The sequence below is a fragment of the Babylonia areolata genome, chromosome 18 (assembly GCF_041734735.1).
Source record: "Babylonia areolata isolate BAREFJ2019XMU chromosome 18, ASM4173473v1, whole genome shotgun sequence".
Classification (NCBI taxonomy): Eukaryota; Metazoa; Mollusca; class Gastropoda; order Neogastropoda; family Buccinidae; genus Babylonia; species Babylonia areolata.
This window is the reverse complement of record NC_134893.1, coordinates 72,715,620-72,731,313: the sequence shown is the minus strand read 5'-3', so window position 1 is coordinate 72,731,313 and position 15,694 is coordinate 72,715,620. Positions and strand designations below refer to the sequence as shown.

The following is a 15,694-nucleotide window of genomic DNA, read 5'->3' as shown; positions in this document are numbered from 1 at the left end:
TCACACCACACACTGTGTCACACCACACACTGTCACACCACACACTGTGTCACACCACACAGTGTGTCACACCATGTCACACCACACAGTGTGTCACACCACGTCACAACACACACTGTGTCACACCACACAGTGTGTCACACCACGTCACACCACACAGTGTGTCACACCACGTCACACCACATCACACACTGTGTCACACCACAGTGTCACACCACATCACACCACACACTGTGTCATAGTGTAGTGTAGTGTAGTGCAGTGCAGTGCAGTGTAGTGTAGTGCAGTGTAGTGCAGTGCAGTGTAGTGTAGTGCAGTGCAGTGCAGTGCAGTGCAGTGTAGTGTAGTGCAGTGCAGTGCAGTGCAGTGCAGTGCAGTGCAGTGTAGTGTAGTGCAGTACAGTGCAGTGCAGTGCAGTGTAGTGCAGTGTAGTGTAGTGTAGTGTAATGCAGTGCAGTGCAGTGTAGTGTAGTGCAGTGCAGTGCAGTGCAGTGTAGTGTAGTGTAGTGTAGTGCAGTGCAGTGTAGTGCAGTGCAGTGTATTGTAGTGTAGTGTAGTGCAGTTGTAGTGCAGCGCAGTGTAGTGTAGTGCAGTGTAGTGTAGTTCAGTGCAGTGCAGTGCAGTGTAGTGGAGTGGAGTGCAGTGCAGTGTAGTGTAGTGTAGTGCAGTGTAGTGCAGTGCAGTGTATTGTAGTGCAGTTGTAGTGCAGCACAGTGTAGTGTAGTGCAGTGTAGTGTAGTTCAGTGCAGTGCAGTGTAGTGCAGTGCAGTGTAGTGCAGTGTAGCGTAGTTCAGTGTAGTGCAGTGTAGTGCAGTGTAGTATAGTGCAGTGCAGTGTAGTGCAGTGCAGTGCAGCGCAGTGCAGTGCAGTGCAGTGTAGTGTAGTGCAGCGCAGTGTAGTCCAGCGCAGCGCAGTGCAGTGCAGTGTATGCAGTGTAGTGCAGCGCAGCGCAGCGCAGCGCAGTGTAGTGCAGTGTAGCACAACGCAGTGCAGTGCAGTGCAGTGCAGTGTGTACCTACCTTTGGCAGGTAGTTGGGGGGCACCAGAGCCAGGCAGTACACCCCCACCTGGTGAATACTGTCAACTGCCTGCAGCACCCGACTCATCCACTGGAAACTCTGCAACATCACCATCCTCATCATCGTCATAGTCATCTTCATCGTCATCATCATCAGCAGCAGCAGCAGCAGCACCAACACCACCATCCTCATCATCGTCATTGTCATCTTCATCGTCATCATCATCATAACCACCATCTTAATTGTCACTGTATATCATCATCATCATCATCATCATCATCATCACAATCATAATTTTCACTGTGTTCATCATCATCATCACCATCATCATTGTCGTCGTCATCATCATCACCATCGTAAGCATCATCATCATCAGCAGCAGCAGCGGCAACAGCACCAACACCACCATCATCATCACCATCATCATTGTCATTATCATCATCATCACCATCGTAAGCATCATCATCATCATCATCAGCAGCAGCAGCAGCACCAACACCACCATCATCATAAAGTATTCATGGAGTGGTGGCCCAGTGGTAATACACCCGACCAGGAAGTAAGTGTTCACAGGTTCAAGTCCCACATATGGACATGGACAAGGATTTTTACACCCCCTCCTCCTCTGCCAGACCTTGAGTGGTGGTCTGGGTGCTAGTCATTTGGAAGGGATGACAAACTGAGGTCCCATGTGCACCATGCACTTAGCACACGGAAAGGAACCCATGACAACAAAAGTGATGTCCCTGGCAAAAGTCTGTTGGAAAATCCACTCTGACAGTAAAACCAATCCACTTGCATGCGGCAAAAAGAGAAGACAAGAAAACAAGAGTAGTGCTGCACTGTAGTGACACATTGTCCTCTGGGAAAACAGCCCCAAATTGTACTCTGAGAAATCTGTTGTGATAGAAAGTATTAAAGTTCAATACAACATATAGTGCTGCATCTTGTGCAGAGACAAATCAAAGCACTTACACACAAGTCACTGAATACAGAATACTTTATCATCATATTGAGATTCATGCACACAAACATGTACAGCTGTGAGTGAGAGGGATGAAAGACAAAACGACGGGCGCAATAGCCGAGTGGTTAAAGCGTTGGACTTTCAATCTGAGGGTCCCGAGTTCGAATCACGGTGACAGCGCCTGGTGGGTAAAGGGTGGAGATTTTTACGATCTCCCAGGTCAACATATGTGCAGACCTGCTAGTGCCTGAACCCCCTTCGTGTGTATATGCAAGCAGAAGATCAAATATGCACGTTAAAGATCCTGTAATTCATGTCAGCGTTTGGTGGGTTATGGAAACAAGAACATACTCAGCATGCACACCCCCGAAAGCAGAATATGGCTGCCTACATGGTGGGGTAAATATACACGTAAAATCCCACTTGTGTCCATACGAGTGATCGTGGGAGTTGCAGCCCACGAACGCAGAAGAAGAAGAAGAAGAAAGACAAAACTTACAATATATATATATAGACAGACAGACAGAAAGGTAGAGAAACTGAAGCTACTTTGGAAAGGAGATGTTTTTGGGTCACGGTCATGTATGTGTAATCTAAACATGTTTTAAGGCCATGAAAGAACAGAGAGCTGGCAGTTACCTCCTCTTCTGTGCAGTCTGGCCGCTGTTCAGCGATGATACAGATTCTCTCATCCTTCAGAACACGGATGGAAAATACAGCGATTCTGAAAAACAGATAATGTAATATATCACCATTGTTCAGATCTCAATTGTACAATTGATATATCTATAACATCTGTTTAATTTCTTTCCCTCTTTACACAAACCAATGCTGTAGCTTTAAGATCCAGCATCATCCTGCCTCCTAGAATGAGACTCAGCTTTAAGATCCAGCATCATCCTGCCTCCTAGAATGAGACTCAGCTTTAAGATCCAGCATCATCCTGCCTCGTAGAATGAGACTCAGCTTTAAGATCCAGCATCATCCTGCCTCCTAGAATGAGACTCAGCTTTAAGATCCAGCATCATCCTGCCTCCTAGAATGAGACTCAGCTTTAAGATCCAGCATCATCCTGCCTCCTAGAATGAGACTCAGCTTTAAGATCCAGCATCATCCTGCCTCCTAGAATGAGACTCAGCTTTAAGATCCAGCATCATCCTGCCTCCTAGAATGAGACTCAGCTTTAAGATCCAGCATCATCCTGCCTCCTAGAATGAGACTCAGCTTTAAGATCCAGCATCATCCTGCCTCCTAGAATGAGACTCAGCTTTAAGATCCAACATCATCCTGCCTCCTAGAATGAGACTCAGCTTTAAGATCCAACATCATCCTGCCTCCTAGAATGAGACTCAGCTTTAAGATCCAACATCATCCTGCCTCCTAGAATGAGACTCAGCTTTAAGATCCAGCATCATCCTGCCTCCTAGAATGAGACTCAGCTTTAAGATCCAACATCATCCTGCCTCCTAGAATGAGACTCAGCTTTAAGATCCAACATCATCCTGCCTCCTAGAATGAGAGCTTTAAGATCCAGCATCATCCTGCCTCCTAGAATGAGACTCAGCTTTAAGATCCAACATCATCCTGCCTCCTAGAATGAGACTCAGCTTTAAGATCCAACATCATCCTGCCTCCTAGAATGAGACTCAGCTTTAAGATCCAGCATCATCCTGCCTCCTAGAATGAGACTCAGCTTTAAGATCCAACATCATCCTGCCTCCTAGAATGAGACTCAGCTTTAAGATCCAGCATCATCTTGCCTCTTAGAATGAGACTCAGCTTTAAGATCCAGCATCATCCTGCCTCCTAGAATGAGACTCAGCTTTAAGATCCAACATCATCCTGCCTCCTAGAATGAGACTCAGCTTTAAGATCCAGCATCATCCTGCCTCCTAGAATGAGACTCAGCTTTAAGATCCAGCATCATCCTGCCTCCTAGAATGAGACAGCTTTAAGATCCAGCATCATCTTGCCTCCTAGAATGAGACTCAGCTTTAAGATCCAGCATCATCTTGCCTCCTAGAATGAGACTCAGCTTTAAGATCCAGCATGACACACACTGTAAACTAACGTCAATCTGTGATAAAAAGCCAGGTGTTGGCCCAACTCTAAGCTAACATCAATCTGTGATAAAAAGCCAGGTGTTGGCCCAACTGTAAACTAACATCAATCTGTGATAAAAAGCCAGGTGTTGGCCCAACTGTAAACTAACATCAATCTGTGATAAAAAGCCAGGTGTTGGCCCAACTGTAAACTAACATCAATCTGTCATAAAAAGCCAGGTGTTGGCCAAACCCCAGGGGGGGTGAAAGGCCAAGGTCAGTCAGTGACCAGGTGCTGTCCCCTCACCTGCCCCTGTAGATGAACTTCATGGGCTCCACAGCCAGCACTGTGGCGATGATGTCGTCCGTGTTGTGGCGTCGGCTGCCCACCTGCATGAGACCCTCCTTGCTCCCACACACAAACACCAGCCCTCCCTGCCAACAAACATCAACAAACACCTTGTAACACCTGTGACACCTTGTAACACATTGTAACACCTGCATCAGACCCTCCTTGCTCCCACACACAAACACCAGCCCTCCCTGCCAACATGCATCCTCCACATGCACTATCACTGCTGTATTGTATTGTATTGCATTGTATTTGTATTTGTATTTCTTTTTATCACAACACATTTCTCTGTGTGAAATTCGGGCTGCTTTCCCCAGGGAGACCGCGTCGCTACACTACAGCGCCACACATTTTTTGGTATTTTTTCCTGCGTGCAGTTTTATTTGTTTTTCCTGCCGAGTGGATTTTTCTACAGAATTTTGCCAGGGACAACCCTTTTGTTGCCGTGGGTTCTTTTACGTGCGCTAAGTGCATGCTGCACACAGGACCTATCGTCTCATCCGAATGACTAGCGTCCAGACCACCACTCAAGGTCTAGTGGAGGGGGAGAAAATATCGGTGGCTGAGCCGTGATTCGAACTAGCGTGCTCAGATTCTCTCGCTTCCTAGGTGGATGCATTACCTCTAGGCCATCACTCCACATATGTTGACTTATGTTGTATTGTACTGCATTGCATTCACACTCACAGGCCCCACGAAGCCTATAAGTCCTGTGTGGAAGCAAAGCTTCATGTTTCACAACAATACAGCACTGCACTGCATTGCATAGTATTGCATTGCATAGTGTCCACCACACTCACCGGCCCCAGAAAGGCAATGAGTCCCGTGCGGATGTAGAGCTTAATGTTTCTCAACAACACAGCATTGCATTGCATAGTATCCCCCACACTCACCGGCCCCAGGAATCCGATGAGTCCCGTGCGGACGTACAGCTTGTCGCCCAGAACGCGGCCATCAGCGGTGAGTGGCTGCACCTGGAAGGTGGTAATGGTGATGCCCTGTAGGCCCCAGTAGCTGGTGCCCGTGTAGCCGGAGCACACACACAGCTCCCCAACCTCGTCCGTCTTGCACAGGTAGGGGGCGCCATCCAGCTTGATCACCACCATCAGGGCTGCAGGGTGTGGGGTGCAGGGGTGGGAGGGGGAGGTCAATATCAAAGGTCAAGGTTAAGTCAACATCAAAGGACATGGCAAGTCAAGGTGAGGTCAATTTTAAGTCAACATGTGTGTGTGTGTGTGTGTGTGTGTGTGTGTGTGTGTGTGTATGACAGAGATATGTGTGTGAATGTATATAGGATAGATATGTGTGTGTGAAAGTGTGTATGACAGAGCTGTGTGTGTGTGTGAATGGGGGTGGGGGTGGGGGTGGGGATGGGGGGCTGAGTGTGTGTGGGCGTCCATGTGTGTGAGTGAGAGAGAATGTGTGTATGGATAAAGGTATGTATGACAGAAATGTGTGTATGTGTGAGTGAGAGAGACAGACAGACAGACAGACAGAGAGAGGTATATCCGTGAGTGTGTGTATGTGTATGAGATATGAGAGAGCTACATGTCAGCATGCACACACACAACAAACACAGGGTGGGCGTGGCACTGACCTCCGGGCATGACCTGGCCACAGTCCTGCAGGGTGAGGGAGGTGAGGGAGTTCTCGTTGTCCACCCTCACCACCCCGTAACTCAGACCCTGCATCGAAAGGATGCCCCGCCCTGTGGCACTGCTGCTGCTCTTGCCAGGCCTGTCCACAGTCAACACCCTACTTTTACTTTCATTTTATTTCCACAGGGAATAACCCAACAACAGTGTGGCACGTGTCCACAGTCAACACCCTACTTTTACTTTCAGTTTATTTCCACAGGGAATAACCCAACAACAGTGTGGCACTGTCTGCTGCTCTTGCCTGGCCTGTCCACAGTCAACACCATACTTTTACTTTCATTTTATTTCCATGGGGAATAACCCAACAACAGTGTGGCATTAGTCCACAGTCAACACCCTACTTTTACTTTCATTTTATTTCCACAGGGAATAACCCAACAACAGTGTGGCACTGCTGCTGCTCTTGCCAGGCCTGCCCACAGTCAACACCCTACTTTTACTTTCATTTTATTTCCACAGGGAATAACCCAACAACAGTGTGACACCTGCCCACAGTCAACACCCTACTTTTACTTTCATTTTATTTCCATAGGGAATAACCCAAACAACAGTGTAAAACTGCTGCTGCTCTTGGAATGAGGAACCCAATTTTTAGTTGTTTTTTGTTTTGCTTTGTTTGACTGATGTTGGTACAAACTGACCATCCCCTCCCCCTCCCCCCCCATCCCACCGCCCCGACCCCACCCCATCACTGGCACTTCCTTCCCTTCCCAGACCTTATCTTTGAAGAAACAAGAAAAAAACCAAATTCTTCACACGTCCAAACAACATTGTTGACCCATCTGATTATATTCCTTAAAATTCTAATGAATGCTTTCTGACTGAACTGGACAGACAAAGCGCATCTCTTTGAGTCAGTTTGTTTACACTTTTTTTCTTTCTTTTTTTTTTAATTGTCCTATTTACATTTGGGATAAATGTCCATTCACTTTTTGCATACATGTATTGTACAATGCTGTATCTCTTGTATGTTACTTTTTTTTCTTCTTTTCTCTTCTTCCTCAAAATGTATGTCTTATGTACGTCTGAACCAAACAGTTATGGCTGTTGTAAATAATTGTGAGTACAATACCATATGCTATTGGTATTTGCATTAATGACATGAAACATGTAACATTTTCACCCCCCCCCCATCGTGTTTCCTGAAATAAACATGTCCTGTCTCGTCCCATTCCTTGTTAAGAATTGTGGCCCCTGATCGACGTACAGCAACACAGCCTCAGTTCCAGTTTCTCCCTGTGAGTGAGTACCTTGGTATGGAGACAGTGAGTACCTTGGTATGGAGACAGTGAGTACCTTGGTATGGAGGGAGACAGTGAGGGAGACAGTGAGTACCTTGGTATGGAGGGAGACAGTGAGTACCTTGGTATGGAGGGAGACAGTGAGTACCTTCGTAAGGAGACAGTGAGTACCTTCGTATGGAGACAGTAAGTACCTTGGTATGGAGACAGTGAGTACCTTGGTATGGAGGGAGACAGTGAGTACCTTGGTATGGAGACAATAAGTACCTTGGTATGGAGGGAGACAGTGAGTACCTTGGTATGGAGGGAGACAGTGAGTACCTTGGTATGGAGACAGTGAGTACCTTGGTATGGAGGGAGACAGTGAGTACCTTGGTATGGAGACAGTGAGTACCTTGGTATGGAGACAGTGAGTACCTTGGTATGGAGGGAGACAGTGAGTACCTTGGTATGGAGACAGACAGTGAGTACCTTGGTATGGAGACAGTGAGTACCTTGGTATGGAGACAGACAGTGAGTACCTTGGTATGGAGACAGTGAGTACCTTGGTATGGAGGGAGACAGTGGGTACCTTGGTATGGAGACAGTGAGTACCTTGGTATGGAGACAGTGAGTACCTTGGTATGGAGGGAGACAGTGAGTACCTTGGTATGGAGACAGACAGTGAGTACCTTGGTATGGAGACAGTGAGTACCTTGGTATGGAGGGAGACAGTGAGTACCTTGGTATGGAGACAGTGAGTACCTTGGTATGGAGACAGTGAGTATCTTGGTATGGAGACAGACAGTGAGTACCTTGGTATGGAGACAGTGAGTACCTTGGTATGGAGGGAGACAGTGAGTACCTTGGTATGGAGACAGTGAGTACCTTGGTATGGAGGGAGACAGTGAGTACCTTCGTATGGAGACAGTGAGTACCTTCGTATGGAGACAGTGAGTACCTTCGTATGGTGACAGTATGGAGACAATGAGTACCTTGGTATGGAGACAGTGAGTACCTTGTGTATGGAGGGAGACCGTGAGTACTGTGGTATGGAGACAGTACCTTCGTATGGAGACAGTGAGGGCCTCAGAGGAGCTGGCACAGGGACAGATGGCCTCGGGGCGCAGGCCCTTGGACTGGAAAGCACTTAGGAAGGAATCACAGGAGGTCAGGGACCCTGCCACACACACCACACACCACACATCACACACACCACACATCACACACCACACACACACACCACACATCACACACACACACCACACACACACAACACACACACCACACACACACCACACACACACACCACACACCCACAATACACACCACACACACACACCACACACCCACAACACACACACACACACCACACACCCACAACACACACACAACCCAGCAACACACACACACACACACACACACACAACACCATGCACTGTTAGTCAGGCCCAGCTGTGGTAAGATCATATCACATCAAATACAACTCACATCAAACACATCAAATCCAGAATCACTGCACATCAAAGACATCAAATCATCAATCACATCAAATCCAAATCCACAACCACATCAAATCCTCAATCACGTCACATCAAACACATCAAATTCCATTCACGTCACATCAAATGCTCAATCACATCACATCCAATGCACAGTTTGGTACTGCTGTCACTATTTTAGGTGAAGTGGAAACAAAGGGCTGACAACAAGTTCACACCATGATTGCGAGGAAAATGATGTTCATATCGTGCTTCGCTGTCCTGCACTTTCAGACTTCAGAATGAAATATATTTAGAACAAATAGTTTCATAATCACTGTCACTTTACATTTCATTTGTATATGTCCTCAAGGAATGAGGCTGTACAATCTAACCTGGCATTCTTAATTCACAAAACTCTATAACGTCTGTGTATGGCTGCGTGTATGGCTACAAAAACAGATATCAAAAGTGATTATCATCATCCATATTTCATTGTCCTGTCTGAAGATCCACTTATGAAACTGGTGTATGACTGTCCCCTTCAGCTGGAGACCTTGGCTGAAATCTGAATAAAACATTCTGCATTCGCACTGCAGTCTTCACGATTTCTCTTCTCTCGCTGACAAAACACAAGGGGTGATAAAGTATGTGACGGGCACAATAGCCAAGTGGTTAAAGCGTTGGACTGTCAATCTGAGGATCCCGGGTTCGAATCACGGTGACGGCGCCTGGTGGGTGAAGGGAGGAGATTTTTATGATCTCCCAGGTCAACATATGTGCAGACCTGCCAGTGCCTGAACCCCCTTTGTGTGTATATGCAAGCACAAGATCAAATACGCACGTTAAAGATCCCGTAATCCATGTCAGCGTTCGGCGGGTTATGGAAACAAGAACATACCCAGCATGCACACCCCCGAAAACGGAGTATGGCTGCCTACATGGCGGGTAAAAACGGTCATACACGTAAAAGCCCACTCGTGTGCATACGAGTGAACGTGGGAGTTGCAGTCTACGAACGAAGAAGAAGAAGAGATAAAGTATGTGCACAATGCCCGAGACACAGTGCACAGAGAGACAGGGAGGCCGGGGGTCACTCACAGGGGTTGGCCCCGTCGGCAATCAGCAGCAGGCGGAGGGAGGTGAAGTTGATGTCTTTGTGGTCTTTTTGTGCCAGCAGCCCCCAGTGCATGTCTCTGGACTTCACCACCGCCACTGAGGCTGCAACACACACATACATTCACCTTCACAACCTGGGCACAGCTTTTACACCATCAAGATGGAAATTGGTAGGTCGACATTACAGAATAAATACTGTAGATTCCCATCTCTGAATAAGCATACATGTTATCTTACACGCAGCCCTCAGGGCAAAGAGAGAGAGAGATGTGAGTGGTGGAGTGAAGACAGCCCTCAGGGCAAAGAGAGAGAGAGATGTGAGTGGTGGAGTGAAGACAGCCCTCAGGGCAAAGAGAGAGAGAGAGATGTGAGTGGTGGAGTGAAGACAGCCCTCAGGGCAAAGAGAGAGAGAGATGTGAGTGGTGGAGTGAAGACAGCCCTCAGGGCAGAGAGAGAGAGAGATGTGAGTGGTGGAGTGAAGACAGCCCTCAGGGCACAGAGAGAGATGTGAGTGGTGGAGTGAAGACAGCCCTCAGGGCACAGAGAGAGAGAGATGTGAGTGGTGGAGTGAAGACAGCCCTCAGGGCACAGAGAGAGAGAGATGTGAGTGGTGGAGTGAAGACAGCCCTCAGGGCAAAGAGAGAGATGTGAGTGGTGGAGTGAAGACAGCCCTCAGGGCAAAGAGAGAGATGTGAGTGGTGGAGTGAAGACAGCCCTCAGGGCAAAGAGAGAGAGAGAGATGTGAGCGGTGGAGTGAAGACAGCCCTCAGGGCAAAGAGAGAGAGAGAGATGTGAGTGGTGGAGTGAAGACAGCCCTCAGGGCAAAGAGAGAGAGATGTGAGTGGTGGAGTGAAGACAGCCCTCAGGGCACAGAGAGAGAGAGAGATGTGAGTGGTGGAGTGAAGACAGCCCTCAGGGCAAAGAGAGAGATGTGAGTGGTGGAGTGAAGACAGCCCTCAGGGCACAGAGAGAGAGAGAGAGAGATGTGAGTGGTGGAGTGAAGACAGCCCTCAGGGCAAAGAGAGAGAGATGTGAGTGGTGGAGTGAAGACAGCCCTCAGGGCAAAGAGAGAGATGTGAGTGGTGGAGTGAAGACAGCCCTCAGGGCAAAGAGAGAGAGATGTGAGTGGTGGAGTGAAGACAGCCCTCAGGGCACAGAGAGAGAGAGATGTGAGTGGTGGAGTGAAGACAGCCCTCAGGACAAAGAGAGAGAGAGATGTGAGTGGTGGAGTGAAGACAGCCCTCAGGGCACAGAGAGAGAGAGATGTGAGTGGTGGAGTGAAGACAGCCCTCAGGGCACAGAGAGAGAGAGATGTGAGTGGTGGAGTGAAGACAGCCCTCAGGGCAAAGAGAGAGAGAGATGTGAGTGGTGGAGTGAAGACAGCCCTCAGGGCAAAGAGAGAGAGATGTGAGTGGTGGAGTGAAGACAGCCCTCAGGGCAAAGAGAGAGATGTGAGTGGTGGAGTGAAGACAGCCCTCAGGGCAAAGAGAGAGATGTGAGTGGTGGAGTGAAGACAGCCCTCAGGGCACAGAGAGAGAGAGATGTGAGTGGTGGAGTGAAGACAGCCCTCAGGACACAGAGAGAGAGATGTGAGTGGTGGAGTGAAGACAGCCCTCAGGGCAAAGAGAGAGAGATGTGAGTGGTGGAGTGAAGACAGCCCTCAGGGCAAAGAGAGAGATGTGAGTGGTGGAGTGAAGACAGCCCTCAGGGCAAAGAGAGAGATGTGAGTGGTGGAGTGAAGACAGCCCTCAGGGCAAAGAGAGAGATGTGAGTGGTGGAGTGAAGACAGCCCTCAGGGCACAGAGAGAGAGAGATGTGAGTGGTGGAGTGAAGACAGCCCTCAGGGCAAAGAGAGAGAGATGTGAGTGGTGGAGTGAAGACAGCCCTCAGGGCAAAGAGAGAGATGTGAGTGGTGGAGTGAAGACAGCCCTCAGGGCAAAGAGAGAGATGTGAGTGGTGGAGTGAAGACAGCCCTCAGGGCACAGAGAGAGAGATGTGAGTGGTGGAGTGAAGACAGCCCTCAGGGCAAAGAGAGAGATGTGAGTGGTGGAGTGAAGACAGCCCTCAGGGCAAAGAGAGAGAGAGATGTGAGTGGTGGAGTGAAGACAGCCCTCAGGGCAAAGAGAGAGATGTGAGTGGTGAAGTGAAGACAGCCCTCAGGGCAAAGAGAGAGAGAGAGATGTGAGTGGTGGAGTGAAGACAGCCCTCAGGGCAAAGAGAGAGAGAGATGTGAGTGGTGGAGTGGACAGCCCTCAGGGCAAAGAGAGAGAGAGATGTGAGTGGTGGAGTGGACAGCCCTCAGGGCAAAGAGAGAGAGATGTGAGTGGTGGAGTGAAGACAGCCCTCAGGGCAAAGAGAGAGATGTGAGTGGTGGAGTGGACAGCCCTCAGGGCAAAGAGAGAGATGTGAGTGGTGGAGTGAAGACAGCCCTCAGGACACAGAGAGAGAGAGATGTGAGTGGTGGAGTGAAGACAGCCCTCAGGGCAAAGAGAGAGATGTGAGTGGTGGAGTGGACAGCCCTCAGGGCAAAGAGAGAGATGTGAGTGGTGGAGTGAAGACAGCCCTCAGGACAAAGAGAGAGAGAGATGTGAGTGGTGGAGTGGACAGCCCTCAGGGCACAGAGAGAGAGATGTGAGTGGTGGAGTGAAGACAGCCCTCAGGGCAAAGAGAGAGATGTGAGTGGTGGAGTGAAGACAGCCCTCAGGGCAAAGAGAGAGATGTGAGTGGTGGAGTGAAGACAGCCCTCACCTTTGTACTTGGTCACCATCTTCATCCAGGAGGCAGGGTCCACTTTCATCAGGGAGTAAGGAATGAAGATGGTGTGCATTCCATTGAACACACTCTGCACACACCCACACACCCACACATCACTGCTCTGTAGACAAGTGCACTCATGTCTCTCTTCAAATCAAACACAAAAAATAACAAATACAGATGCCATTCCTCATGCATGATGCAAACGCTGCATTCTGTTCAAGAAAATGTACAATTCTCATGGAAATTTGTAACTTTGAACAGGTCTTGTACCTTTCTTACAGTTTTGTGTGAAAGTTAATAGCTGGAAACCAATGAATCTGAGTGAAACTAGGCTAAGTTATACATCACACAGAAAATAAGCAGTTAACTCCTGAATGACCTCAGGGTACTTTTAATCCACCCTGAGTACAAACAGATCCCAACTACTAAGTATCATGCTGGCATTATGTGCCTGCCATTTGTTAAGGGACAAAAGCTACAGTCCTTGTTTCCAATTTCCTGTTTAAAAGCAAACATATCACACAGAAAAAAACAAATTAGCTCCTAAATGGCTAGGGTATCTTTTCACAACCCTGAGTACAAACAGATCCCAGCCACTTAGCTTTGTACTAAAATGATATGCCCGCCATTTGTCCAGGGGCAAAAGCTACAGTCCTTGCTTCCAATTTCCTGTTTAAAAGCAAACATATCACACAGAAAAAAACAAATTAGCTCCTAAATGACTAGGGTACCTTTTCACAACCCTGAGTACAAACAGATCCTGGCCACTTAGCATTGTACTAAAATGATATGCCCGCCATTTGTCCAGGGGCAAAAAGCTACAGTCCTTGCTTCCTGTTTCCTGTTTAAAAGGCATCAGAACAGCAGCAGAGGATACTTACACACAGAATGCCGTGCCACATCCCCACATCTCGCTTGAAGTCCAGCACACAAACCATCACCTCCCCTGAAACACACACTTCTTTATACAGCAATTCCATGATATAAACACATCACTCTTTGTCTTGGTAGAGGACTCTTGTCCACTATGTTTGTTTGTTTGCTATGAATGCACTTTGATTTACCACAGAGCAAGTATTAGCGCTACGTGAATACATACATCCTTATCATCTTTATCATTGTTGATGTTGCTATTATCATCGCTATCATCATTGTTGTTGTTATCATTGTTATTATCATTGTTGGTGCTGGTGCCATTATGATTACCATTGTTGGTGTTCATCACTGTGTTCTTATTATCATCATAATCATTATCATCATTTATATCCTTGTTGCTGTCATCAGCATCATGACTATCACTGTACAGGTGTGTGTGAGGTGCCTGACCTTCAGTGTAGTTGGCGGCCACAGTGAGGGTACGACAGTGACACAGCATGGTGTTCCTGGTGGTGGTCACTCCTACCGTGCTCCCATCCTTGTTCAGTCCATACTGAAACCACACACACACACAGGTTAATACACACACACAGGTTAATACACACACATGCCAACACACACACACACACACAGGTTAATACACACACACATGCCAATACACACACACACACACACACACACACACACACAGAGGTTAATACACACACACATGCCAATACACACACACACACACAAACACAGGTTAATACACACACACATGCCAATACACACACACACACACACACACACACACACACACACACACACACACACACACTCACACTCACACACAACCTTCACAATGCCACAAATCACAGACAGGCACTTTTTCATTACACTAGTTCTTCTTCCATACCGCTTTAAACACTGAAATCAACTGATAAAGAAATACAAATACTAATAACAATAAATCATTTTTTATATTACGTATACTCCTGCTTAATGCAAATTAATGTTTTATCGGAACGAAACAGAAAACGAGAAGTTGAACCCCTTGCATCGTGACAACAGACAGAGACAGACCAAGGGGAGAGCACAACCCCTTGTGACATGACAACAGAGACAGACCAAGGGGAGAGCACAACCCCTTGTGACATGACAACAGACAGAGACAGACCAAGGGGAGAGCACAACCCCTTGTGACATGACAACAGAGACAGACCAAGGGGAGAGAACAACCCCTTGTGACATGACAACAGAGACAGACCAAGGGGAGAGCACAACCCCTTGTGACATGACAACAGAGACAGACCAAGGGGAGAGCACAACCCCTTGTGACATGACAACAGACAGAGACAGACCAAGGGGAGAGGACAACCCCTTGTGACATGACAACAGAGACAGACCAAGGGGAGAGCACAACCCCTTGTGACATGACAACAGAGACAGACCAAGGGGAGAGCACAACCCCTTGTGACATGACAACAGACAGAGACAGATCAAGGGGAGAGCACAACCCCTTGTGACATGACAACAGAGAGAGACAGACCAAGGGGAGAGCACAACCCCTTGTGACATGACAACAGACAGAGACAGACCAAGGGGAGAGAACAACCCCTTGTGACATGACAACAGACAGTGACAGACCAAGGGGAGAGCACAACCCCTTGTGACATGACAACAGACAGAGACAGACCAAGGGGAGAGCACAACCCCTTGTGACATGACAACAGAGACAGACCAAGGGGAGAGCACAACCCCTTGTGACATGACAACAGACAGAGACAGACCAAGGGGAGAGCACAACCCCTTGTGACATGACAACAGACAGAGACAGACCAAGGGGAGAGAACAACCCCTTGTGACATGACAACAGAGACAGACCAAGGGGAGAGCACAACCCCTTGTGACATGACAACAGAGACAGACCAAGGGGAGAGCACAACCCCTTGTGACATGACAACAGACAGAGACAGACCAAGGGGAGAGCACAACCCCTTGTGACATGACAACAGAGACAGACCAAGGGGAGAGCACAACCCCTTGTGACATGACAACAGAGACAGACCAAGGGGAGAGCACAACCCCTTGTGACATGACAACAGACAGAGACAGACCAAGGGGAGAGAACAACCCCTTGTGACATGACAACAGAGACAGACCAAGGGGAGAGCACAACCCCTTGTGACATGACAACAGACAGAGACAGACCAAGGGGAGAGCA

The 15,694-nt window shown here is 48.0% G+C and overlaps 1 protein-coding gene across 6 annotated transcripts in view; it reads right to left on the bottom strand.

Moving 5' to 3' along the window:
- The window catches only part of LOC143293065 (disco-interacting protein 2 homolog C-like), an 89,272-nt gene that overhangs the window by 28,498 nt on the left and 45,080 nt on the right, over positions 1 to 15,694 (bottom strand). For 5 of the 6 annotated variants that reach the window (XM_076603944.1, XM_076603945.1, XM_076603941.1 and 2 more), the window contains 10 exons: positions 13,942 to 14,044; positions 13,497 to 13,561; positions 12,607 to 12,700; positions 9,841 to 9,960; positions 8,324 to 8,438; positions 5,978 to 6,117; positions 5,274 to 5,491; positions 4,336 to 4,463; positions 2,626 to 2,710; positions 1,020 to 1,118 (listed from right to left, as the gene is read on the bottom strand). In XM_076603944.1, the coding sequence (XP_076460059.1) occupies positions 1,020 to 1,118; positions 2,626 to 2,710; positions 4,336 to 4,463; positions 5,274 to 5,491; positions 5,978 to 6,117; positions 8,324 to 8,438; positions 9,841 to 9,960; positions 12,607 to 12,700; positions 13,497 to 13,561; positions 13,942 to 14,044 (1,167 nt within the window). Of the gene's footprint in view, positions 1 to 1,019; positions 1,119 to 2,625; positions 2,711 to 4,335; positions 4,464 to 4,526; positions 4,572 to 5,273; positions 5,492 to 5,977; positions 6,118 to 8,323; positions 8,439 to 9,840; positions 9,961 to 12,606; positions 12,701 to 13,496; positions 13,562 to 13,941; positions 14,045 to 15,694 lie in introns of all 6 variants that reach the window. The other variant, XM_076603942.1, reaches the window with a different exon arrangement.